The sequence below is a fragment of the Rhea pennata genome, chromosome 8, assembly GCF_028389875.1.
Source record: "Rhea pennata isolate bPtePen1 chromosome 8, bPtePen1.pri, whole genome shotgun sequence".
Lineage (NCBI taxonomy): Eukaryota > Metazoa > Chordata > Aves > Rheiformes > Rheidae > Rhea > Rhea pennata.
The window spans coordinates 33,338,102-33,365,658 of NC_084670.1; the positions used below are offsets into that span (position 1 = coordinate 33,338,102).

General features: G+C 37.8%; 1 protein-coding gene across 1 annotated transcript in view; it reads left to right on the plus strand.

Annotated features, from left to right (window-relative positions):
* HMCN1 (hemicentin 1) overlaps positions 1-27,557 on the plus strand; it is a 185,266-nt gene that overhangs the window by 69,022 nt on the left and 88,687 nt on the right. The window contains exons 12-32 of the mRNA XM_062581699.1: positions 435-576; positions 995-1,122; positions 1,875-1,988; positions 3,173-3,331; positions 4,095-4,289; positions 5,241-5,339; positions 6,763-6,890; positions 8,882-9,026; positions 10,427-10,539; positions 12,043-12,202; positions 13,009-13,192; positions 15,648-15,775; positions 17,604-17,876; positions 18,752-18,847; positions 19,274-19,468; positions 20,434-20,564; positions 21,246-21,393; positions 21,871-21,997; positions 23,021-23,175; positions 25,721-25,999; positions 26,641-26,922. Coding sequence (XP_062437683.1) covers positions 435-576; positions 995-1,122; positions 1,875-1,988; positions 3,173-3,331; positions 4,095-4,289; positions 5,241-5,339; positions 6,763-6,890; positions 8,882-9,026; positions 10,427-10,539; positions 12,043-12,202; positions 13,009-13,192; positions 15,648-15,775; positions 17,604-17,876; positions 18,752-18,847; positions 19,274-19,468; positions 20,434-20,564; positions 21,246-21,393; positions 21,871-21,997; positions 23,021-23,175; positions 25,721-25,999; positions 26,641-26,922 — 3,381 coding nt within the window. The remainder of the gene's footprint in view (positions 1-434; positions 577-994; positions 1,123-1,874; positions 1,989-3,172; positions 3,332-4,094; positions 4,290-5,240; positions 5,340-6,762; positions 6,891-8,881; positions 9,027-10,426; positions 10,540-12,042; positions 12,203-13,008; positions 13,193-15,647; positions 15,776-17,603; positions 17,877-18,751; positions 18,848-19,273; positions 19,469-20,433; positions 20,565-21,245; positions 21,394-21,870; positions 21,998-23,020; positions 23,176-25,720; positions 26,000-26,640; positions 26,923-27,557) is intronic.

Consider the following 27,557-nt stretch of genomic DNA (forward strand, 5'->3'; position numbering starts at 1 on the left):
TATAGACACGTGAATTAATTTGGCCTCTGTAACCTGAATCCTGACTTTAATATTACCTTTTAGTAAAGGCATGCATAGGTTAGGCTGAGGAATTGGAAGATAGAGGAGGAGAAGAAGGGCATGGGCTCTAAGGAAATACAGCTAGTTCAAGAAATATGAATGCTCTGAGTAACATTCTAGGTAAAGGGACCTTAAAGAATGTCATGAACACAGGTTATTTGTATTTTAGTGTAGCAAATAGCTTTACGACATAATTCACGTGTCTCTAATGGTCATTGCCCGTGTTAAATGGAGGTAGTTGAAAGGACACGTTCATCTCTCCTTTATCTCTCTTTTCTCACGGTACAACTGTTTGAAAACTAGCAGGCAATTATTATCATCTGTGTTTGCAAAATAGATCTTTTTAATTTGCTATTTTTTATTTCTTTTAATAGAACCGCCTAGGGTTGTCATCGCACCTAAGAATCAGACTTTTACAGAAGGCTCTGAAGTGTCTATCAGGTGTTCTGCAACAGGTTATCCAAAACCAACAGTAGTATGGACACATAACGATATGTTTATTATTGGTTCAAACAGGTAGGAGCTGTAGCTTTCTCTCTCTCTCTCTCTTTTTTTTTTTTTTCTGTTTCAGAAAGAAGTTTTGGAGAATACCAAAATATTTTGACTATTTCTTCCACAGGAGTCTGTGAGTTTCAGGAAGTTGTATCTCAGGCTTCGCCTGTATTGCCCTAATTTCAATTTGTTTATCTCTAAAATAGAAATACCGTGATTACCTTCTTCAGAAGTCTTTCACTAGATTAAGTACGATGCTGTTCACCAAACACATTGAAATTCTCTGACAGATTATAGTAATACCAAATATTGTTGTTTATCATAAGAAAAAAACAGTAATACTTCTTTGTAAACCATTTGGTCATGAGGCTGCTTTGGTCACTGGACTTACAGTTCTTTATTTTTTTCTTACAATTTTGGTTCGTCCTCTGTTTGTTCACAGGTATAGATTGACCCCAGAAGGTACCTTAATCATAAAAAAGGCAATTCTAAAAGATGCAGGGCTTTATGGTTGCTTGGCAAGTAACTCGGCTGGGACAGAGAAACAGACATCTACCCTTACCTATATTGGTAAGCATGAAAAGAAGTAACACAATGAAATTAAAACACAAACTGATACAGGATTGTTGAGGAAAGATTTTCAGAGCCAGTGCAGAACATTCCAGTAGAAATTTCAAAAACTTGAGGAAAGATGTTGAACAGCTGACAAATGTCCCTTTTGTTTTTAGTTCAAATTCGAGCAGTGTTGTTAGATATCTTGGGCTTCGTATTTCTACTTAATCTATTTTTAAGAGAAAATTAAGATCAGATATTAAAATAAGGTAGGTCTGTGTGACTGAAGAGATCTCTGGAGGAAACCATGTTTTTGTAAATTCTTGTATTGTGTTTAGAGTTCTGGAGTCCCAATGCATATTATGTCCTCTAAACACCACGATAATATGTGTTTTACTGGATTAGAATAAATTTAATAGCAGACGTATGTTAAAGCTGTTGATAACTAACGTCTAGCTGGAGAGAGTGATACTGAGTCTTTTTACTTCCTACTTGATCAAACTCTTTCATTTCTGTCCTTGAATTCCTGAATATTCTACTCACAATTCAGATGCTGTGGATGTTCCAAACTCTTCTTTTTCCTGTTTCCCAGTGTTTGGCAACCACCTTGCATGTTTTTCAGACCTATTCGACTTCTAATACAAATGTTCTGTCCACCTAACAAGAGAAAGTCAGTCTTTCATAATATGTATCTTAAAAAATAGTGTATGCTTTGGATGAGGAACTCTTTTTTTTTTTCTTTTTCTTTTCCCTGTATTTTTTCTTTTTAGAGAGACCAACATTGACCATAGTTCAAAGTGAAATTCTGGTTGCCCTTGGAGACACAACTATTATGGAATGTAAAACAACTGGAATCCCACATCCTCAGGTTAAATGGTTTAAAGGTGCATTTTTTGCTTTGTGGTTGGTTTATTCACTTAAGCAGTAGTATTTTAAGCAGTGATCTTGAAATTGCTTCATTTTCTCAAAAGCTTATGTAGTATTTAACCAGTGACTGACCTATGAAGTCATCTGATCTAGAAGATGCAGAACATGAACTCTAGAGCATAAATTCTTGCTGAATAAACATATCCTGACATAAGTAACAAGATAGAGTTGGGCCTCTTGTCTACTTAAATAGGATTCTTTCTTTGTCAGAAAATGTTTAGATACATTACAAAAATCTCAAAGCAGCCTTCTATTTTTACCTTTGGATGTTTCCTCCAAGTCCTTTGCAAAGCCTAAGAATTTTTTACTTTCTTCCAAGTTGCAGAGGTATCCGCTATAATTTATTAAGCAGTGAAGCAGGCTATTGGGTATCTGAAGTGAAGGAGGTTTTTACAGAGTTAAACGAGAGTCAGAGAACCTTCTGTCTCAAAACTGACCCTTTTTCCTCGGAAAAAAAGCAGTCAGCTGCCGTATGTAATTGTGTAAACCACCTTCCTCACTATTTTCTGGAATACCAGCAGTCTTGTTTGCTAGGTGTTCCCAAAAGATGGCTTATTCAGTCTAGCCTTTCGTCTTTGACAGTGGCTGGAGACAAGCACAAAACCTGTTGCGGTCTGTTTGCAAATAACCTTCCCTCAGAGGAAGCTTCTTCTGAGTTCACCTAGTTGATGGTTGTCTCATTATTCTAGAGCTGGAGTCAAGAGTCTTTGGTACTTATCCCAAAGAGTACGTATGGGCCAATTTTGAATGTTACACAGTAATATTGTGGCTGCTGCTGAGTGTCAGGTAGCAGAGCTGTTCTCCAGGTTCTGCAGAGTTGCTGATTTGGTAAGGAGCTGGCAGTGACTGCCACACTTAAGGCCTAATTTGGGAAGGAGAAATACAGCCTTACACGCTGTCCTAATGCTGATCTCTGCCAAAGCTGCTTGGGTTTATATTCGTTCCTCTTGTAAAATAAACAAATAAAAAGAGATTTGCAGTAACGAATTTTCCTACTCAGTTGAATGGAAGTCAGACGAGTTATCTACTAAGTGAATACAGTCATACTGTGAAGTAATCTCAAACTCGGATGCTGTTTTGTTGGAATGTCTTTGGTAAAAACCCTGTGATATTACAGTTACTTTCTTCTGTCTGGACTTAGGTGACTTAGAGTTGAAGGCATCGGCATTTCTCATTATTGATAGTCATCAGGGTCTTTTGAAGATTCAGGAAACACAAGATCTGGATGCTGGTGATTATACTTGTGTGGCTACCAATGATGCAGGGAGAGCCTCTGGAAAGATAACCCTGGATGTTGGCTGTAAGTAGCTTGTAAATTAGATAATAAATACTCTGATTTCAGTATTTCCGTATCCGATTATTTGTGCCCTTATTTATCTGAGCTATTGTCACAAGTACGTGTATGTCTTCAAATAGTTATGTATTCTGAGAACACCTTTTTAGTGGAGTCCACTAGGCTAAGTTTCCTTGTCTCATTTGGACTCCAGCTTTCCTTCACTCTTACTTCTTTTGCAAAGCGTATAATTTATGAGGAGGGAGAGAGAACAAGAAAAGATGACTGTTCAAACCACATCCTAAAATAACTCTCAAGAAGAGGTTCTATTATACCAACTTGTTATTGTAAATTAGTCTTTCCTCTCCTCTTTGCTCAATCCTTTTGAATTGCCTGTGGCCTGACATGCCATGTCCTGTTACAAGTGCATGTCCCTGTAAGGTACATATGCTTTCTTGGATAATGAGCAAAGCTCTTTGCAGGAAGGGAGGAATTTAACAACACTGAAACCTGAGCATGTACTTTCTTCTGAATGGGGGGGACTATATCTTCATGTTTTTTGAGGCAATTAACCCATTTCTGAGCTCCCCATTATAAACATACACTGTGCAAGGATACTTTTCCGGGATATTGCTGGATTTGCGAATCAGTTGTTAGGTGAGCAAATGTGCATCATAGGATATAAATTTAGGTTGCCAATAGTGCAAGCAGAATGCTAATGTCATGTTGCTTCCCTGACTTACTTTCTGTATACTCCTTTTTTTTTTTTTTTTTTTTTTTTTTTCCCCAGCTCCCCCTGTTTTCACTCAGGAGCCCAGTGATGAATCCGTGGACATTGGTTCAAACATCACACTGCCTTGCTATGTTCAGGGTTACCCTGAACCAAAGGTTAAATGGAGGCGGCTGAATGGTGCTTCCCTTTTCTCAAGGCCGTTTGCAGTTAGTTCCATCAGTCAGCTCAGAACAGGAGCTTTGTCTATTAATAGTAGGTGGATTAAGTTTTTTAAGGATGACATATTGTGAGGAAATATGACATATGCAATGCATTTCAGTTTCTGTGCTACTTTATGATATTCGGTTAACTGTAAAAATACGAGATTTTAGCAGACATTCTGATACTGCCTTCATTGCTGTTAATGTGCAGTTTGCTTTCCCATGAATTTGAGAATTTATTGTGTTTGGTCATTTGACTTCATACTTATTTATAGAAATAATTAATTTTCTGTTAAATATATGTAGGTTATGGTCTCCATTGACACTGAAGAGCAACAGATTTTTTTTGCCCTTTTTTTGTTAGAAAAGTGTTAAATTCACTGCTTTAGCCAAGTCCTAATTTGAGTAAGTAGCTGGAAATTCTGCCAGTGTCTTTGTGATTCCATTTACCTGGAGCATTTCAGTCACCCAAACACTAACTGCTGTTATTCTGTTTTCTTAATTAGCCATTTTATCCCCCGCTGAACATAATCAGCATGGATGAAGAAATTCGTCTCTATTTTATTTATAGTGCATTGAATTGTATGTTACGTACTGCTCTGTAGGTGTCTGCACACATACAGACACATACTGCAATATATAGTTTAAGATACTGTATGTATGTGTTGATGTATCGTATGCTATCATACGCTCTACATATACTCTAGCGTGCACTGTGTTAAAACATATGCTGTGCCTAAAGTGATGAAAAGTACCGTATATATGTAATATGTAATATATTTATAATTTTTTACTTAAGTTCTCACATAGTCATTGCTTTCCTACTTTTTGATCAATGGAATGAATAGTCTTTAGTATTTTAAAAGTGAGTGGTGTAAGCATAGGGTATACATATATTGCAAACTTTAGGAGATCATTTAAGACACTATAATCTGATCTTTTTTTCTTCTTCTTTGTCTTCTTCTTCTTTTTTTTTTTTTTTTTTTTCTTTCTTTCTTTCCAGATTTGTGGGTCAGTGATGAAGGGACTTACATCTGTGAAGCTGAAAACCAGTTTGGAAAGATTGAGTCACGGCCAGCCACAATCACAGTGACAGGACTGGGTAAGACTGCTTCATGTCAGTGACATCAGTAAAAGCAGCATTTCAATACCTGGAGCGTAGCTGGAATACGTGATATTTGCTGGTATTTGTAACAAATGGGATGCCTGTGTAATTATTATGTACATATACAGTGACAAATGTATATGCTTATGTCTGAGCCTGCATTTACAGGTATGCAGTTTTCTGCACAAACTGAAGCAGAAGATATTTGCATGGAACATTATAATTGAATTTAGTGAATTTTGCCCGTTTGAACATTGCCTTTTCACTGACTACAATAATTTGAATTAATTCTGTCTACACTTTGTTAAATGAACCTTCCAAAGTGATTTTTATTTCATCTGTTTATTATACCTAAGTAAATATATTAAGGAATGAAAAATCACCATAATGCTAAATGCTAATGATGAATTTCCTGTCATCTAATTAATCTTAAAAATAAAAAGCAGCAATGAAATTGCTTAGGGCATTGTGTTAATATAATTGGGAAGTGGCCCAAGAAGACTGTAAACATCCAGCCTTGACAATAGCTGTGCTATTAAGGAATTGTTTATTATCTCAGTTGGAGAATTGGCAGTAAAAGGAAGTAATAATGCTATGGAATGTATATTTGTGGGAGCATAGGAATCAAGGTCCATCTGCCATCAGAGAAAACATTTGTTATCTTAGAACATGTGGTGGGGCTCTGTATGCTAGTAACATTTGATAGACAAGATGTTTTTACCAATTTAAATGTGTTTTTTAATCCCCATTATTTAAAAGTAACTTATGTTGTGTATGTATACAAAGGCTTTCTGTTGGATCTTTACAGAGCACGCAGAATTTTTGGCCAGGCTGTTGACCTCTATTCTAAAACTTCAAGTTTTATGCCCAGAGAAAACCACTGCTTTTATATATTGCCCTTACCAAACCTGCTATTTTTATTCTTCAGTGCTTTGCTCCAGTAAGGAAAAAATAATACATTAACTTGGTGTCTGTGGATACTTAAGTTTTGGGGGAAATACTGTATTGGATACAGTTTCAGCTGGACAACATCTTGCTTTTGCTGCAATTTCTTAGCCTTAGGGTCATTTTATATGCATTTCCTCAATTTCCTTTTCTCTCCTATGTTACCCCATCTGTTCATTTTGTTTCTTCTGCCTTCATCATTGGTATTTCTGATACCAGAGTGCTCTCAAATTATTCTTTTTCAGGTGTGTTGGCAATATCATGCTTTTTGATTGTTACATTTTTCTCTTTACCCCTTTTTTCTATTTAAATTGTATGTTTGTTCACAGTAAGAAACATTTCTTCTGCCGTATATGCGTAGTATCTTGCACAGGGAGACCTAGTGAAAGGGCAAATTAATACAAGTTCAGGTTGTATACTTTGCATGAATGTATAAAAATGCCAAGTTGTTGTTTTAATTCTTTTTTCATTCAAGTTACACCTCTGATTGGAGTAAGCCCAGCCACAGCCAATGTAATTGAGGGACAGCAGCTCACTCTGCCATGTGTGCTGCTTGCTGGAAACCCCATTCCAGACAGGAGATGGATTAAAAACAGTATGGTGGTAAGAATATTTTGTTTTACGTAAGATCCTTTGACAGAAAAAAATCTGCAACTGACATTTTCACCCGTGATAGCAGCTTGGTAAAGTATCTCTCTTACCTGATTAATTTACAGAGTTTGATGTAAAAATATACTAATAGATTTTACACTTAAAAATAAAGATGTAGCACAAAATTTGGCTAGCTCTCTGGAAGCAAGGATCCAAGTGTCTGAGCAAGTCAGATTACAGCTGACTGCCTCAACTCGATAGGAGGTGCTGCCTCCCCCGGGAGCAGCCAAGGGGCTGGGTGGGTAAGGCTACAGCTGGTGCTGAGTTTCTGCAGGGGCTGTCATTCAGAGTGCGGCCGTTCGCCCTGCTCCCCCGAGGAAAGATGGTGCAGTACGGTTCAAAATAAAAAAGTGGAGGTATGGCATCCTCACCGTTATGCCTCACTCTCATCACTGCCCATGCCAGGAAATTTAAAACTCCAAAGCATAGATGAAGAAAGAGGGGACAGTAGTGGAGGATGTGAAGGTCTAGAAATGAGCTAGGAACCTAAGTATTTGTGAATTGTCCTTTTCTCTCTTCCCTTCCCTCTCTTTTTTCTTTTTTTTTTTAATGTCTGCTAGTTAGCTCCTAAGTGAGAGCCTTAGACTTTAAATATAGGGATGCTAGTGGAGCATATTCAACAGAATGACAAAAATACTGGAATTTTGAATCCTAGTGACTGAAAACTACTTCTTTTTCTCCACTTTTGAAAATAAAGGTATCGTAGAGATATCAGAAAATTTCTGTAGTTTAGGCTTTTTAAAAATATCCTGAGTTTTACTGTTGCCTGGGAGATAAGATCAAATATAAGCATCCCTCTGTTATGTACTTCTTTCTTAGTTGTGCACTGCTCAGCCCTTAAAAGCATGTATGTTTTCTCTTTCTTTCCAGAGCCTACCATTGCTAGTTTATAACTTCTGCACGAAGGAAGGTTGCATGCATGCTGTACCTACGTTTGTTGTCTGAGTGAAGTTTCGTTTCTTCAGTAATAGTTAAATTATTGGCATAGATCCCTATGAAGTCCTGCCTTTTATGTTCCTTGCAGATTGCCCCCTAAAAGCCCCTTCTCTGCGCTTGTAATTGGAAGAGTTGATAGAAAAAATTTCTTCGTTTGAGTTTTCACATCTTGCATTAGATGCACTGTCTTTTGTCAGTGTAGCTGCAAGTCATTTCCTGCTAATTTCTCCTCCGACAACGACCTGCGAAATCCTACCTTTACTCTTGTGGCTTCAAAGAGACCCAGCTCAATTTTTGTTTACTGTCACCAAGCAGAACTCTGGCACTATCTTCTCTTGAAATCTGTAGAGTTTTCGGCTCAATTTTGTACCACTGGGAATCTTTGGCCTTTTCTTTAGACTGTGTAGGTACAATGGACACAGGCTCGAACTTCTGTGAGAAATACTGGCACGATGCTTCTCTTTGAATTGCTAATGCCTCTGTATAATAGTGCTAGTTTTCTCTAATTCTAAGCGCATGACAAAAGCTACAGTCCAGTGAATTCCATTTAGGGAAGGGTGCAACTTTTTTCTGAATGGGGCATGACTGAAACAATTTCTCCTTCTGACAGTCTCACTGTAAGGCAAGTCTGCTACATTACTGAGCTTGTAGTCCATGCTCTTCCAGCTGATTGGTAAAGATATTGTCATTTCTTTAGGCTACTATAGGATATATAATTTTTTAAAAAGTATCATTCTTTGGTGAGAGTTAGAACCCTGTGTTATCTTTCACAATACAGGACTTCTAAGTGTTGCTGCTGCCAGCACTTAAAACAAAAATACATGTTATCCTATCTGCCAAACCTATGCAACATCCTCAGAAGGAGAATGTATACGTCAGAGCTGATTGCTTTTTCCTGAGGAACAGATAACTTTTTTTAAAAAAGTGACAAGTCACACTGTATCCCAAAGTAAATATTATCAAACAAGTGTTTTCTTCAGTAATACATCATATCGCTCTTTTGGCAGTTGGTTCCCAATCCCTACATCAATGTTCGCAGTGATGGAAGCCTGCACCTTGAAAGAGTTCGGCTGCAGGATGGAGGTGATTACACCTGTATGGCAAGTAACGTTGCTGGAACAAACAACAAAACTACTACTGTTAATGTGTATGGTAAGAAATGCTGTTTTCTTCCTTTGGTGCTGGTTTCAAGATGAGAATGCATTTCTTACTATTAGTAGCTCTGTCTGTAGAGTTTTTTTCTTTAAAGTTATACTGATTTCTCAAATTTCCTCTTTGTAATGGTGTTAATTTGTGTAGTAATATGGAGAGAATTGGAGTCCAATGCACAGGAAAGAGCTGTGTGGTTGAGACTGTTTTTAAAATAAAAAACCCAAACAAACATCATTTTGTGGTCTTGAAAAATATTCCTTTTTAAACATCTATAAAGATTGTGCTTTGCAAGCTTCATCTCTAACTTTATTAACAAAAAAGGGACAACTGGGAGTTTACTGGAAAGCCATGCGAAGTGCTGTCAGAAGGATTTCATAACTGATAAAAGGAAGCACAATTCATGGGAGTATTGCACTTAAAATAAATCATGAGTTTGGCGAAACTTCTTTTTTTTAACAGTATCCAAAATTACACTGACAGCAAGACAAGTGTTAGCGTTGTGGTAATCCATCTGTATTTCAGCTGCAGATACTTGTATTAACTGTATGGGAGGTCACAACTACTTCACTGGTTACAGCCTGGAATTTTCTCACGTGTCAAATTAATCATGGAAGACTTATTTTAAGCTTCACTGAAGATGCTGGAACATCCTTTTATGTTAAAATGGCTGTTTTTGGTTAATGCACCAAGTACTCTGTGTCTGATGAGGTCTTCTATGTGAACAGTAGTTTTGGAATTTTTCAGAACTTAAGGACAGAAGTCATCATTATATATGTATGTTTTTGAAGTGATTTGGTGCTTTTAATTAAGTTCTTCTGACAGCAAGTCCAGTCCCTGCAGAAATGATTGCAATAATTGCCACAATTTTCTAACATTTATAACAAAGACTAAAGGAGTTTGGAGAGTGATCAGCTCTCTCGCTCTTATATCTGGTCTGTTCAAAATACTATTCTTTGACTGTAGTGAATTCAGCATCAAAAATGCTGAACCCATTCTTAGGAAACGCGCTGTCTAGGATGGATCGTATACAGTATTCTTTGGGAAACCTGGCCTAAAATGTCCTCAGAGGATACTGTTATAAAAACTTTCTAAAATGACCCCAGTCAGCTAGGTGAAATACCTACAGTTAGGTTCAAACTGCATGTGTGTAGTCCAGTGATTCGTCCATAGCTGATGTGCTCTGTTACGAAAAGGCATCCAGTTGTAATGAAAAACTGGATAGTGGAGGAGAAAGTTATTGGTCAACGTCGATTTTGGGGTTCAGAGAACAAATATAGAAAATTTCCCATCCTGGCTATGCATATGAAGTAGTAGTTGAGTATGTGGAATTTATTGTAGGAGATGTGCCATAGTTTGAAATCTGTCTTTTGCCTGTGTTTAATATATGCATTTATTTTTAGTTCTGCCTGTTATTCAGCATGGACAGCAGATATTCAATACCATTGAAGGAATCCCAGTAACATTGCCATGCAAAGCAAGTGGAGTTCCTAAGCCGTCGATTGTCTGGTCCAAGGTAACTTCTCATCTTCAAGCAGTTCATGATGAAAGATAAATTGAGCACATCATTTAGCTATAATAGAAACTATATGCAAGAAAGGCAGCCAGAAACTTTGTCGTGAGGGACCTGGAAATCTGTTTATTCACATCTGCTTTTGTTTCTTAGAGCAATCCTTTCTGGCCATAGTCCAAGTGTAGATCAAGGTTCCATTTGGAGAAGTTTTACTGTTTCTTTCTATTTAGAACTTGTTAATATTCCTGTTGTGAGTTGATAATTTGAGATTCAGAACTTGCTGCAAATTGAAAGCTGAGTTTTGTTTTGGAAGTTTACTTTAAGGTCACTTTTTTTTTTCCTCCAAGGAAAGTATATGTAAAAACGGCATTGTGGAATTAACCATTTGTCACTTTTCAGTCATATCCCTGACAGGAGATCCAGTTATGAGGAAGGAAAAGCATTAGGTAATGGCTCCAGGGTTGCAGTTTGAAACTTTTTTTTAATCTGGGTTGAGGTCTAGGAATCAGGTTGAGATCTCAGAGTGAGATTCTTGTTTTGTTTTGTTCACCCCCCACTTGAACGACATAATTTGTGGTAATAGCAGTTATTTGGGGTATGTTATAGCTTGCATGACATTTCGATGAATGCTGTTACAGCTTGCATGATGTTGCCATGAACAGAGTGTTGTCTCAGAAGTTTCACAGATGTAACTGATTGGGACCTTGTGAACAGTTTTGTTTAAAAGCAGAGATAGAACTGAGTAATTGGATTGTTTGGCAATGAGTAAAACAGGAGGAATGAGATGCAGGGAAAGGTTATCTTCCTACTTAATTATCAAATAAAAGTTCCTATGCAGACAGGGAATAATCTAGTGTCTGAGAAATAGCGTTATATACAAAATCTGTTTATACAGTGGAAATGCATTTCAAAATTAATTCACTTGAAATCTTGAAGTTTTTTAAGAATTACATTCTGGAAAATAAAAGGTTTTTTGCGTAAGAATCCCTATACTTCTGTTCTTGTTACTGCTAGAAAGTGAGCTTAAAAAAATGATAAATTTGCTGAAGTTAATTTATGTGGACAGAATTTTGGGGCCAAGCTCATTCAAAATATTTTTTATCCATCCCAGCTATAAACAATAGAAGTAGTACTGTAATGTAAGTTAGAATGTTGCTCAGTTTAATCAGACTGCCTTCCAATTGTTTGGTCTCCCAAACTGCATTAATGAACGTAAAGCATATTGCACAATGAAAAATCTGACCCAGTGTTATATTAATAAATACAACTGTTTTCATAGGAAGGGGCTGTAATAGTGGGTTAAACTAGGGAAGCTTCTCCAGGGGCTGCCAATTTTTATATTCCTTTAACAGTGTTTTTTATTTTATCTGCATAAGCTTTGACTTTCATTGAATTAAATGCTTGTAATTTATTTTATTTTAGAAAATCCATGCACTGTGGTATTGTGGGATGTGTTTCTTTTTCTTTCTTTCTTTATCATTTATTTTTATTTTTTTGTTTCCACAGAAGGGAGAACAAATTCTTCCCAGCAACATGAAATTTTCTGCAGGTTCTGATGGAAGTCTCTATGTAGTTTCACCAGGGGGCGAAGAAACTGGGGAGTATGTATGCACTGCAACAAATGCTGCTGGTTATGCTACACGGAAGGTCCAGCTGACTGTCTATGGTATATGCAGATTAAAACCAAATATAGTGTCATTCCTTCTTCTGCCAACTGAGTTCTCATGTAGGCTGCAGAACCCATTCAGATGAATGTTCTGGAGTAGGATACCTGCAGTTCAAACAGGACTTAAGCTAATCTCTAATTAGTGCTTTTGACTTTGGATTCAGTGATCTGCTAAGATTAAGAGTCCTATCCTTCTCTTAAAACCTCCTGGTACCTGTCACCTATTTCTTGGACTAGGGAACTTGGGTACATCACAATTTTATTTTTTGGAGTAGTGGATAAGAAGCATCTGTACAGAAATAGAAGTTCCTGCTGATGGAAGAGAAGAATGAAGATGCACTAGTCCCATCCTTCACAAGTCTTCCTACCATATCCCAATACTACCAAAAGTTTGATTTAGATGTAGGTTTGGGCTTGCTGCACAAGGCTCTTTGGCTTGTAGTGTAACATAGTTCAGGTACTGGTTGCAAATGACCTGTGCAGTACAGAGCTCAGCATACATAGACTGCGGCTGTTGACTACTTATCCTGCTTCCTGGGGAGAAAGTGCAGCCTTGCAGATACTTGTGCTGTTGCATCAGCCAGTGCCTGTGTTAGTGAAGGTGGGTGCATCTGCACTATGGTGATTCACAACAGCAAGTTCTAATACAGACATGTCATTAAAAATAAGATTGTAATGTTGTATAAACTAAATTATATAAACATCTAAAAAATAGATGAAATAAATCTGAAATAAAATTGTATGGTGTTACATTTGTAAAAAATACATATATTCATTGCAGTTTCTTAACATGTTCCGTGTTATAGTGAAACCTAGAGTATCCAGGCCTGGAGAACAGCAAGAAATGGTCATGGAAGCCAATGATAAACCCATAGAGATCTCAGTAATTGCAGGGGAAGATGTCACACTTCCATGTGAAGTAAGGAGCTTGCCACCCCCCATAATTACCTGGGCCAAAGAAATGCAGCTCATATCTCCGTTCTCTCCAAGGTAACAACATTTGATGAAAACAAAAGAAAATGAAATTGCCTCTAAGCTTTCAAGGTTTTGGAAGGGTATACACTTTTTAATTGCCTCATGGTCAATTAAAAGATATTAAGTTGTCCCTGCTTTTTTTTTTTTTTTTTTTTTCTCTCCCCATAAGGACCCTGTATCACTAGCTCTTGAAATTCTTTTCTCAAACTGAGCATGAGTCCCTTTCTGAAAAATGCTAACATTATGTATTGTGGTACAGACTCCATTCCAGTAAGTGTTTCTGAGCAGAGACATAACTTTGCAATTCATTCTGAGTTTGCAACCTCAGGAGACTAAGGTCAAAAAAGATCCCATTATATTTATAGTGTGATGGTGTCCTGAGACCCACATAATCTGTATCTGATTTAAAATCTTTAAATGTATGTTTTTCTTTTCTTAAACACTTCATATTTATGCTCAGGGGAGCATTGTCTGTTTTTCATATGAGGTATGGTCAGCCATTAGAACAGAGATAATGATAAATGTTTGGGAGTGCTTGCAAGAGCTCCTATCATGCTGTGCTTTGGATCCAGAAATTCTCCAGTCATTCATGAAAATATGAAAACATAGTTAAATACATATAAAAATGTAGAGCTGAGAGCTTTGGAGACTGAAAAGCTGGGAACAGACTATTTCATCTACAGTGTGGACTTGATATTTTGGTTCCTTCCTCACTATTTTGGGGAGTGCAAAATAAAGGAGGCAAAAACTAGGTGATTTTTTTCCCTGTGTCCCCAGCTGAAATGCCAGCACTGTCCCATGGGCTGCTAATGCTTTCCACTCTCCAAGATACTTTAAGAGGTTGTAAAGGCTATGGCTATATTCCTAAATCCAGGAACAGCAAGTCTGGCCAGCTGCACACTCTAGAGATTGCTGTGCTGGTTGTCTAGTGTCTTTCAGCGATCCCAGTACAGTGGGTGAGGAATCATACAGACCTCAAAGTGAGCCCGTTGTCTTTGTGGAAAAGTTGATCTTCAGACCCACCTATTCCTGTGGGTCTGCTACAGCATTAGCAACTACTGTCTGGGTGTGCCAGCATGTTTTGTGATGAAGGGTCTTGTGTGCAGAAGGTTAATTTGTTGGCAGTATTTTGCGTGTTTTTTTCTGGTGCGTTCTGTGACCACATCTCATGCACTAATGAATCTGCATTCTTAATCCATTACTTGTCCTTATTTTACCTCATGAGACATAGATAAATTAGGCTACTTGCTCGTGGCTGCTGTGGAGGGGTCCAAGTTGTCCAGTGAAGAAGTCCAGTTCAGCCCATTCCAAGATTATTTACAGATGTCAGCAAAATTTAAAGAACTAGTCCAAACAAAATTGTTTGAGACCACCCAAAGACAATGTTAGAAATGTGACCAGTAAACAAAAGAAAAGTCAAATCAGAAATGAAGCACTTTGTCAGGAAGCAACTCTAATAAGTAGACAACATAATGAGAGGCAAGCTCCTCCAGCCATCATGTCTTTTGGGATTACTTAAAAAAAAAAAAAAAAGCAGCAGAGGAGGAGTCATGATATCATAGAAATATCATACAAATATGGGTGGCCTGGAAGAAGTGAACTTCACTTTCTTGCCATTCATCTCTGCAAGCTGTTAAAATCCCCACGTTTGCCGTTCATACCAAATGTGCAGACATCCTCCTGATTAGAATGTGCCAGAGAAAGGAAGACAGGTGATATCACCAATTCCCACCAACTTTGTCTAAACTGAATATAACCTTAAGTGCAAGACTTGAGTTTCCAGTTGTCAAACCAATCATAGGTGTCCGTGCCTATTTTTTTTTTCCTTTTCTCTATTTCTTTTGTCTTCTGTTTAAGAAGAGTTTGGCTTAGCTGGCCAAGAGTGTATCTTTAAACGTTGCAAGCCTATGACCAGAACTGTAATAAAAATCATTGCTATACAGTTAACTATTCAGTGGTAAACGGTGACAAATTCTAGTAACAGCAGAGCTGGTAGTTTTCAATCAGAATAGCCTTCAGAAAAGCTTCTATTCCTTCATTAATTATCACATCATCTTTCCTTTGACAGGGTGATATAGAATAAAACTTTGCAGCAACTTGCTTATACTGATGACCTGAGATGAGCATAAATTTATGAGTAGAGGTTAAAGGGCTCCATATGTACTTGATTTTTTTTCCTTGTTCTTCTCTAGAATTGAGACAGGTTTTAACATGCCCTGTAAGTAGCTAGAACCAAATTTTGTTATGTAGATCTTAAATTTTTGATATTTGCTCCATGTTCTGAATGAAGTGGTTCAGTAAAGAGAAAAAAAAAGTAAGTTTAAGTCATAGTTTAGTAACAAAGCACAATGAAATGTACTGTGTAGAACAGTGTTATTTTAGTTCATGGCAATCATTAGTAATATGTAAGTACAGATCATTCCGCTTTCAATAAATATTTATACAGTATATCTGCTGCTTATTTTTCCAGACACACTTTCCTGCCCTCGGGGTCAATGAAGATCAGTGAAACACAAGTTTCAGACAGTGGAATGTATATCTGCGTAGCCACAAATATTGCGGGGAATGTGACTCAGTCAGTGAAGCTAAACGTACATGGTAAGTTTTAACTAGGATAATCATCTGCAAGGCTCCACTTGGAATTTAGCATCTTTTCATGCAGAACGTTTTTTCTTATGTACATTTTAATGCTATTGACCCATATTCTTTCCAGTCATATTATCTTCATATGCAAATTTTGTCACTGCTTGTTTGAAAAGGAAATACCGCATGCATGTGTGTGTGTTGATTCTATGTATCTTCCTTTAATGTTGCTTAGAATCATGAGGGAAATAACAGCACTACCTGACATTCAGTTCTTTCTAAGTCAGCCACAGGAGTTTTAAGAGCTGAAAACTGTTGTTCTAATGCCCTTGGGAGTTTGCTGTGTAAGAGTTTCTCATCAGTTAAGTCTTCCAACAAATGCTGAGATTAGTAAAGTTAGCTAAGGCTCACAGATGTTGAGTTCCCACTGATCTGATGGGATTTAGATATCCAAACTCTATTGACACGGAATGTCCCAAATTTTCTTTTACACTGCAAGTGGTGGTGGTGTGAAACCAATGTGCTGCATTATCACCTGTGGATGGGCACTTGCTCCTGTCTTTGTGCTGAGTTACATGCCTGTAGATTCTCTACCCACCTATGCAAACCACTACTACAAAACAAAACTTCTTAAAGCACTTTCTCTGCTCAGACCGGCAGCCTGTCCTTGTGCCCGCCCTACCTGCCGCTCAGTGAACGTGTGTAATCTTGCTTGCTCAAGCTAGAACCCGTGTCCACTTCGCTCACCTTTTGCCATAGATCATCACACTCTTACCCTCTTGTCTCTTTCCTGCTCTCCCTACGCTGAGGCCCCAACCATAGTCTCCTCAGTTCAATGTCACATATCATTAATTCTGTGCTCTCCTGTTTATTCCTGCTCACCTGTCTTCCATGGGAGACAAAAACACAGGCCCTGAGATAAGTACTTCCTGCTTGTGCTATGGCACAGAGGAGAGCAGGTGCAGGAGCCATGGCTTGGTACAGCCCAGATGAAGCTGATCGGTAGCAGCTGCACATGGAGATGGTTCTCCTGTGGCTTGTGTAGAATTTGAGGAAGCCAGTGCCCATTGCCAACATATGGCTTTGAAATGGATCGCATCCCATGAATGTGCCACGTTGGAACGCCTGCCCCAAGCAGCTCTGAAAACTTCAGACTATGCTAATTCAATTACTATGGCTGTAACAGACTACTGTCTAGCTCTGTGTATAGAGAGATCCAGTATCAGTGCACCTCTTTGTTTATCTATACTTGTATGTTAGCAGAGAGTCTGGAAAAATGGCACTTGTTATTGTTTCAGACATTCTTTATAAGTCTTTTTATTATCAGTGATCCCTAGAAATAAAAACATTGTGGCAAAAGAGTTACGTTAGATTTGTATTATGCTTTGGGATTAGCGTAGCCCCCCCTTCTAGCCATATTTTATCTTCTTATCTGAACTTGTGTTTGGAAGCATACAAAGATGATGGATTAAGGGGAAGGAAATTAAAATGTCAAAGGGAAAATGTAGTTAACTTTATCATAAAAGCTTTTGAATTGATGTGTGTTGTGAACAGTCTGTACCCATAGCTCTTTGGATATGCTAGTAGAATAAGAATATGCTATTTCTAGGGAGGTAATACAGTAGAATTTGAAACTTAGCCTATCCAAGTTAAGCAATAAGGTATTGTACTTCCAATCTGTAGGGAAAATGCACTTCTGCTTCCTCGGTCACTTCAGGAAATTCAGTTTCCTTGAATAAGAAGGACATTTCCTAAAATAACAAAAATGGACAAGTATTTCCCCCAAGAGTGATTTTGCACGTTGTTTTCTTTGCCTTATTGTGGACTTGTTTCTCTTATTTAGTTCCTCCAAAGATACAGCGTGGCCCTCGGGTTATGAAAGTACACGTTGGCCACAGAGTTGACATACCCTGCAGTGCTCAGGGCATCCCTCCTCCAACAATCACGTGGTTCAAAGGCAGAAGTACCATGCTGATGGATGGTGGCCAGTTTATCCACAGCCCGGATGGAGTGCTAAGCATCAGCAAAGTCCAGCTTCCCGATGCTGGAATCTACAAATGTGTCGCTAGTAACGTAGCAGGCAGCGACACGTCAGAGATAACGCTGCAAGTTCAAGGTATTTAAACTAGGCCAGTAATCTTGCCTCATGCCATGACTAAGTATAATTTCATGCTGGTGCTGTCTGCTGTATGTTTTAGAGGACAATATTTGCTGTTTTAACTGTTACATGGTACAAAATCCAAATCTGTGTGTGTTTTAGATGCTGCATTCTGATATTAATTAAGGAAAATTAGAATAGGCAAAGAGACTTTGGAGAGTTTGCAGAAGTAAGAAGAGGAAACCCAAAATATATTACTTTTTTATAGAGTCTTAAAGGTGCTTATGATTTGCTTTTGTACTAGGCAATTAAGATGAAAAACATTGTCTCCTTGTGTTCAGATGTCAGAAGTTTTCAGAGTATGTCTCTGAACCTCAGAGCCTAGTATCACTTTAAGTGGAAATGGAATTTTGTATGAGCTGAAAGAGGAGCGAGGTCAGTTAATATTACCTTAAAATGGTAACTGGACAACAGTGGTCAACGTGCCTATTTAAATATAAATGTGACTAGTGACTTGCTCAACTGACTGATGTGAGCTGACTTCTTGTGAATTATTTCTTTTTATTGATAGTCTAAAGCCAATATTCTGATTCCTTGGGGTTAGAGGTGCTGAGAATCACCCATTATAAACAACAAAGAGCTTCCACTAACTTCACTTAGTTATAAATAAGATTCTTCCTATAGTCCCAGTCAGCAGACACTATGTCTGCCTTCAAAATAAATACAGCAGCTCTTAAAACCAATCTGAGTAAAATTTTCAAAGTCTTTCTACAGCTTAATTTATAGTTATTGGAATCTGACCTATATGACTGAGAGAGACTAGTAAGATAGGAATTGCTAGATTATATTTTTATATTTAGGAGCAGTGGGCAATTAATTCAATTTTCTTTCAGAACCTCCTACTATAGCTGATCTCAACCCTCCATACAGTAGCCCATTTCAAGAAAGAGTGGCAAATCAACGTGTTGCGTTCCCTTGTCCAGCAAAAGGTGTGCAACATTATTACTGCTTTCAGTGACAAAAGTATATATACATACATTTTTTTTATTGACCATTGATAATTGCTAAGTTTATTTGTACTGTTTGTCATGGTAAAAATGTACAGTATGCAGTTTTTTGCAAGCATAGTTTATGCTAAAAACTAAAATTAATAGTGATTTAAATAACCACTGTATGTGGAAGTTCTGTGAAAAGTCATTGTTAGCCACCAAGAGCATTAAAATGTTTAGGACTAAGGTTTTTAATGTTGGTTTGATGCTATAACAGTAGGGACTTTCTGTGTATTTGAAGGCCCTTTGCCTTTGCATGGATTGTCCTTACCACTAAGAGTTGTAGCAAGTAGTGGGAGTTATTTGAATTCTGCTTATTCTGAGCTAAGCAAAGAATTTCTTGAAGTTTCACCTTTTTCTTCTTAGGGATTCCAAAACCTGTCATCAAATGGCTGCGTAATGGAAGAGAGCTGACAGGCAGTGAACCAGGGATTTCAATTCTGGAGGATGGGACACTGCTGATCATAGCTTCTGTTACACCTTCTGATAATGGAGAGTATACCTGTATGGCAGTAAATGAAGCTGGAAGCACAGAAAGAAAGTATAACCTGAAAGTTCATGGTAAATAATAAATAGAACTAATGGAGAATTGTTCTCGGAAGAGCATCTTCTCTTTTATTGATGGAAATCGCATGCCCCAGATCTTCTGTGAGCAGTTGCACTATGAAAACTAATCCGAGTACTTGCATTTCTGTTATCCTCTGTATAACTTCTATTATTTCTATTCACAGTAGCTTTGCGCTGTATGCAGACATTTTTGTTTTGCTCAAACAAAGAGCTGTAGTTGATGACTTTGACACAAATAGCAATGAAGGCTTTTGCACTGTAGAAGTTAAAGACTGGATGATAGATCCACATTTCAAATAAAAGAATGAGAGAAGTTATGGCTCACAGAATGGAGCACAGAGTAGGAGAACACTTGCTCCTGATACTCTTCTTCCCTATCCCTAATTGCAAAATAGAAAATCTGCAGGTGGCTGTAAGATATGTTTTGAGGTGGTACATTTTGTTTCCAACAGTTTGCTTTTACTCTAGCTTTGTTCACTTCCTGTGGTGGTTAGTTCTGATATCCAAGCAGTATTATCTCTTTAAAAGAGAACAACAGGAATTCTGTCGTGTGCCAGCAGGGCTTGTCAGTGGGGTTTGAACTTTCTCATCCACCACATAAGCCCATTTTCCATGCAGTCATAGTGGGAGAAATAATAGACAGATCTTCGAGAAATGAAGAATGACCCTCTGGAATCTGATATAATAAGCAGATAATGTGAGATTATAAATTACTCCTTTAAAATGTTGTTGATGATTGTGTTTCAGGTAGTTTTCTCTGAATTTGTTACTGGGCAATAGAAGAGTCTGTTCTTTAAGGGTGAGAAAGGGGAGAGGTACGTCTAGAGTGAAGAAGAAACATTGAGGGTAGATGAAATAAAGCAGGGAAATTAAATGACAGAGGTCCTTTGGGAGGGAAGGAAGAAGTGGGAAATCACTGGGACAACAGACATCACAGATTACTTCAAACTTTCTTGCAGTTCCCCCTGAAATTAGAGATCAAGAAACAGTGACAAATACATCTGTAGTTGTTCAGCATCCTGTAAGTCTCTTGTGTGAAGTATCTGGTAACCCCTTCCCAATCATTTCCTGGTATAAAGAAGATATCCAGGTATGTAAAATTAACCTAATGAAGTAATACAGTCTTCAACAATTCCAGTATTTATTAACTATTATGTATTAACTTCACTTTTGAGTGTTTGGCGTGAGAGCTCGTTTAAAGTAAATATATGCCTTAATGTACATTTAAACTGCAGTGAGAACACCCACACAGAAAGCTAGCTAAATTTGGCCGATCTATTAATACAGTTGTTTAGTAAGTTGGAGGTAAACTCTTCTTTCAAGATTCTTCCAGGAATTAACCTTAACAATCTCCCGGTATTGTAGATGCCAGAACATTTGCAGAGGGAGCAATAACAGTATTTTCTTTGTAATATAGATAGAGAAACAAGAACTCACATACTTCAGTTTCTTAGAACTGTTCTGGGTTTCTGTGCTTCTACTTGTAGCTGATAACTGATACTTTAAGATGAGGAGAGACATTTTATGCACCAGATTGACTGACTGTTGCTGATGGACAAATAATTTACAGTTTTCTCACTCTGTATTGTATGCTGAGCTACAAGTCATAGTAGATACCTTTCAGAAGTTTTTGAGCAGATTAGCGCTGTGACTGAAAAGGAAAATGGATTACCCTTAGAGTAAAACTACCATTTTCTTATAAAAATCCAGCTGTGATATTTGGCTAATGTAACTTGAATCACATAAGTCTAATCTCTTGGGTTTTTTCAAGGTTGTGGAAAGCAGTACTCTCCAGATTTTGCACAATGGGAAGATACTGAAGCTCCTTAGAGCTGCTGCTGATGATGCTGGACAATATTCATGCAAAGCCATAAACGTAGCAGGAAGTTCTGAGAAACTATTTAACATAGATGTATTAGGTTAGTACTGTCTGGTGTTTTCTGTTTTTGTTTTTGAGAGGATGATCTGAAAAATAATTGCTATTTAAGACACCATTATGTTTCGACTTAATATAGCTAGATTCTTCCTTATGCTACCCATTGAACATTGGTTGTTGTAGCACTCTTCATGATGGCTCTTAAGAACCTAAAGTTTGCCATTCTGATAATAACAGAGACAAAATGTTGGTTTTCATTTCTAGACTTGAGTCTTTGATGCTTTGTTTTGTATTTTGAGAGTATGATACTAACATAGATGGGAAGCTAGAAGGAATCTGCTTCTGCACTAGTTGACCAGCACTAGTGTGAAAGTGCTTGTCACAGTAGAAATGAGGTTTTGGGCTAGCAGGACTTCACAGTGAAAATTGAAGTTGCTCCTCTACTCCTTTTCTTCCTGTTTCATAACATATCTTCCCTCTATAAATTCCAGTTCTTCCTGTAACGTTTGTCTTTTTAAAGTACCACCAAGTATAATAGGTGCTGCTACCTCCAGTGAAATTGCAGTCATCCTCAACCAGGAAATCAGTCTGGAGTGTAGAGCCAAAGGCTTCCCCTTTCCTGACGTTCACTGGTTCAAAGATGGCAAGTAAGTATTTTGTTGTTGCTTGTGGTCTGTGTCTTGGTTATTCCTCCTTTACAACAGAGAATAAACAGATGCATTGTTTTAGCAAGCTCTTCTTGCAACCACTCTCAATGTTAAGTTATCGTCACCAAACCAAATCTGTGGTAGTGTGACATGGTAGGGTGCTTTGGTCAAAAATTAGCATCCTGCTTTTCTCAGTGAGCTGTCACATTACTCACATGGACGCTTACAGAGTAGATTTACAGTATTTGAAACTAGACAGTGTTTGAACCAAGACAAACACATAACCATTTTTTGAGTTCTTTCCATCTAGATTATTTTATATTTAGTTAAAATACAGTTGCTTTGCTGACATGATTTTTTTTTCACTGGTAGACGGTACCCATGTCAAATATTTTTCTTGCTAGTGCCTTGTACAGTTCTTTATATAAAGATATATAAAGATTTTAAAACATTTTTAGCATGCATGTTTCAATTCTTCATCTCATCTTCCAGGAAAGCATACAAAGAAAAGAATTTTGGCAGCTTAAATATTAGCTGAGAAATAGAATGGACTGTAAATACTTTAAAAATAGCATTGGTGTTTAGTAATGCAGTTCAGTATAGATATTGGCTAGTACACCCAGATATCCTGATGTGACAATTGCTTATTCTTTGGTGTTGAGACTTCGACACTGTTATCTAGTAAATGCAGACATTTTGTTGTTAACAAAGGACTGTCATGGCTTAGTAATTAAAAAAGAGAACTGAGAGTAAAGGTAGGACTGTGACTCTGCCACTGGCGTCCTGGGTGACCTTAGTCAAATAACTTTGGTTTTTAGTTTCTTCTGGAATTAGGGAATAATGGATTCTAATAGCTTGTCACCTTAGTGTAGTTCTTCGAATGAATAGCATTGTTCTAGTGCTAAATGATACTCTTTAATACAATTACTGCCATTTAAGTACCCTTTGTTATTATTGTCAGTTTAAATCAATGTTGAAAGGAGGGAGTCAGAGTTCCATGAAGTGAAATAATCTCTATTCCAGGCCCTTGTTCTTGGGCGATCCCAATGTTGAGCTTCTGGACAAAGGTCAAGTTTTGCACATAAAGAGTGCTCGAAGGATTGACAAAGGTCACTATCAGTGCAGTGCCACCAACAGTGCTGGCAAACAAGTTAAGGAGGTCAAGCTGATCATCCATGGTAAGTTTATAGAATGCCTGATCCTAGAATATCTTTTTTTGTTTTGCCCGTTAAAATAGGTTTATTCTTTGAATAGGGGTGCTCAGATGAATATGAATTAAGACTTGCAAAATTTGTGTGTAGACCTTAGCTGATCTGTCAATGTGGTGATATTTTGAGTATCTGTGTGTATCACATTAAGCATGGATGTAGTTTGAATCTTTGCAAGCTTGGCATTTAAGTGGCTTTGTGTATTTGTTTTTATTGGTTTGTAATTACTGAAAGCCTAAAAAGCTTCGAAGGCCTTCTCAGATTTTGTTATTAATTGGTTTCAAGTGAATTATTTTATTATCAAGTTGGCTTCATTCTGTTGATCTGTTTTAGAGAAGGGGAAATGAATTAAAAGAGGTCTATTTCAATATCATCATGGTCTTATTTTCCTTTAACCTAGTGTTAGGAGTAAATTCAGTCAGGAATAAGTTCAAGTTAATAGACTTAAACCAGTGCAAAACCAATCAGAATCAGACCCAAACCACCTTTGAAAAAAGAACATTCCAAATGATTTGAAGGTACTATGGTGTGTCTACTTGCTTAAAGTAATGTATATCAAGGACATTTACAGCAAAAGAGGAAGCATGAGCATGGGTAATTACATTAACATTATTATTTTTGGCAAAGTTTACAGCATGCTAAGCTTACTTTCTATGTTTTTACAAGCAACAGAATCTTACAACTGACATGTTGAGCACAGACAACTGTGATTAGTGTAGATAAGTATAAGGTAAATGAAGAGCTTAGGGAGAAGATTAAAAGAAGGAGGAAGATTCATGAAAGAAGGAAGAAGCTCTTGCAGGGGGACTTTTAAAGGAGAGAAGAGTTTTGCAGTTTGGAAGACAGTGTGCAAAGGCCCAGTCAAATGTGAAAACTATGAGCACACAGGGCTAGCAGAAGTAAGGGGGAAACAAGAGCAGAAATCTGTAGGTGAGATAAGAGCCCTGGGTCCAGAGTGTGAACTGTGGGAATTTGAATCCATGAGCACTCAAGCTAATGAAGCCTCATTTCGCATGGATTTGATCCTGAAGTTTTTTTGCCTTTGGATCTGATGGCTGTTAACTTGTGCCAAATGATACCTCTCGTCTGGGACATCTCTGAAGCATGAAGCAACCATGTACACCTAAATATGCCCAGACACCACTCACAGTGAAGCCTCTTTCCATCGGGAACAAAGATAATGCTGTGAGGTATCTCAGGTCATCAGAGTTGTGTGGAGATTAGAGGAATGAGAAAGCACAATGGAAATTCAAAAAATACTGAGATCATACCAGACTCTTGAGAAAGGAGATATGAATTGGTGATAGTAGAATGAAATATCTCATCACTTTTAAATAGCCAGACAAACAGAAGCCCGGAGAATCAGTGAGGAAGGTGGATGCTAATTCGCTCTTGTTCATACTTGTTTTTGCTCTTTAGTTCTACTTTTGGCTTTCATATTTTCCCAGAACAGCAAGTTAAAACTGGTCCCCATCTCTGTGGATGAAAGCATTTGTTCATAGAGACATGCATTTGCATCTAACTGGGAAAATTTCAGCATATTTTATACTTTCACATATTTTTACACACAAATTATTTAATTAGGAAAATAATTCAGCATATGTTGGTAATCTGCAAGAGCTATCTCATAGGTATAGATCCCTGCACTGACACTTTGCTTTCTATTTCTGTGTTGACATTTTCAACGAACATTTTATGGAAGTCGGTGGAAGGCTAGGATATACTGTGCATGTTTGGCAGTAGAGGAATTAATGTGTCTGCCAGATGTGTCTGGTACTTTCAGCGGCTGTAAATTTAGTTGTTGCCAATTGCACTGTGTTTTTATTACTTCTACAGAGATTTATGAACTCTTTATATTGGCTGATTTACACGAAAGCTTGTTTGCTAGAAAAAAAATCGGAGCACTGCTGCTTAGTGAGCAAGGGAAATGACTGTGAGCCAGAAGTTTCAAAAATAAGAGTATAAAGCTAGACTGCTAAGCTGGTATTTAGTCTCAAAGTAAGTGACTTCATCTTCAGAAGTTTTGAGTATCCAGCAGTTCCCAGTCCAGTCAAGAGGCTCTTGGATGCATTTTGTATTTTAAATAGCAGGTGACTGTGCCTAGTTTCTTGGTGCAATTTCTAAGGCATGTGGGGACTGCTCCTTCGTTACTCGTCAGAGATAGAGAAGAGGCAGAGATGCATTCCAGGAAGCATTGGAGGCCTAGTTGGCCTAACACGTTGTAATACTAGAAGGTAAAATGTTTCCAGGTATCTCTAGCGGGGCAGCACTGCTTTCCTGTGGCAATTATTTCTTAGATAACTTTTATGACATATTCTCGTGATACTTTCCTCTCTCAGTATGCTCTAGAGAGTTGTACAGACACCATATAACAAACAAAATAAAACAAAAATGGTGTGGAAGTCTGATCAAGCAAAAATCTTCTGTTCTTAAACATTCTAATGTTTAATCCCTTTAAAACTGCACAGACTTGTATATTAAGGCTTTAATGCTTTTGTTTTGTCTTTTGAAATAGTCCCTCCTAGCATTAAAGGAGGAAATACTACCACAGAGGTATCAGCTCTTCTTAACAATCTTATAAATCTGGAATGTGAAACCAAGGGAATCCCTGTTCCTACCATTACCTGGTACAAAGATGGACACCCAATTATTTCCAGTCCCCAAGTTTTGTATGTGGACAGAGGGCAATTTCTGCAGATACCTCGAGCACAAGTTTCCGATTCTGCAAAGTACACTTGCCGTGTCACCAATGCTGTGGGAGCTGCTGAAAAAATTTATGAAGTGGATGTCTACGGTAAGTGAGAGTTCATTGAGTTTGATTATTTGCCATCTTTCAAGAAGTGTTTACTGAAGACTTTTCTGCCTTGGCAATGTAATCAGGCTTTGCAGGCCTGTTAAGGCCTGAACAACAGTGAATGGCTGCCTTTAAAAACTGGCCTGCATTAGCAAACAGTGTAGAAAGAGCTTTACATTGTGTGCTTTATTTTTGAGGCGATGCTCAAGAAGCTCATGGCTTCTTGATACCGTATTTTAATGAAGTATAGAAATATTCCTTCTCCAAAAGAACTGTTTTCTCCTCTTTTCCTCTCCCTTCTCTTTTTCACACGTGCACATGCTAAGCAACTTTTACCTGAAGTAATCTCTGTGAGTGGGGTCTCAAGTGTTATGTTTTAGCACCTTCAGATATATTTTTCCCATCTGAAAACCCTGCAGAACCTCTGTTTTCTAGCACTGGTCAGTAGTCACCTACAGCATTTGAATTCTGTTTTCCCTTTATCTTGACTTGCCCTGGCAGCACATTCTCACATGAAATTGTGCATGACATAATGGCATGTAGAGCAAAAATGGGTTGGGAGGAGCTAACCTATTTGCTCTTAATACGATTTCTGGCTACAGAATTAATTACTTGCAATATTTTTTTTTTCTTTCCTACAGTTCCTCCAGTTATTGAGGGTGATGCTGACACGGTGCAGAACAGGCAGGTGGTTGCTGGCAATTCGGTGGTGTTAGAATGTAAAGCTGAGGGTAACCCCGCGCCTCTGCTTACCTGGTTAAAGGATGGCGTGCCGGTGAAAGCAAGCGCCAGCCTCCGCCTTTGGTCTGCTGGGAAGAAGCTGGAGATTCTGAACGCTGTCGAGGCTGACAGGGGCCTGTATTTGTGTGTGGCTACAAGCATAGCTGGAGAACAAGAAATGAAGTATGAACTTGAAGTCTTAGGTGTGTGAAGCAACAGAACTACTAAGTTACCAGATTCACATAAATCTAATAAAATGTGTTTCTATTTTTGTTCGTATCGTTCTAACAGTTAGTCAAGCCACGTATTTAGTTAAACCTGGGCACTGAACACTTTTTCTGTCAAGGGTTACAGGCTTAAAGGCTCTTACTTTCAGGTTAACTCTTGAAGAATTTTCATGCGTGAAGGAGTAAATATTCTCAGGGACCTTGAAAATTTTTCTAATATGTCTTAATAGAAAAAAATCATAGATGTGAAAGGAATTGGTTGAAAAAAAGATAACTGAGTGAGTTGCTTTAGGGGAGTAAATTTGAATTGTCAAATTTTGAAGTCAAACCAACATCATCACACACATATTTGTGTGTTCTTATTTTACTGCCTACTGTAGTGAGTGTCATTATAGGTGAGTACAATAATGTGTTTTCAGTTTTTGATTTTCTGAAGGCGATAGTGACTACACAAACATATACCTGTGTACATCTGCAACAATCACAAACAATCTGGTATTTTCCCCTGTTCCAAATGAGAATGGAGGAAGTTAACTCTGGTCTCTTGCCCAGAGAGGTTGTGGAGTCTCCTTCTCTGGAGATACTCAAAACCCGCCTGGATGCGATCCTAC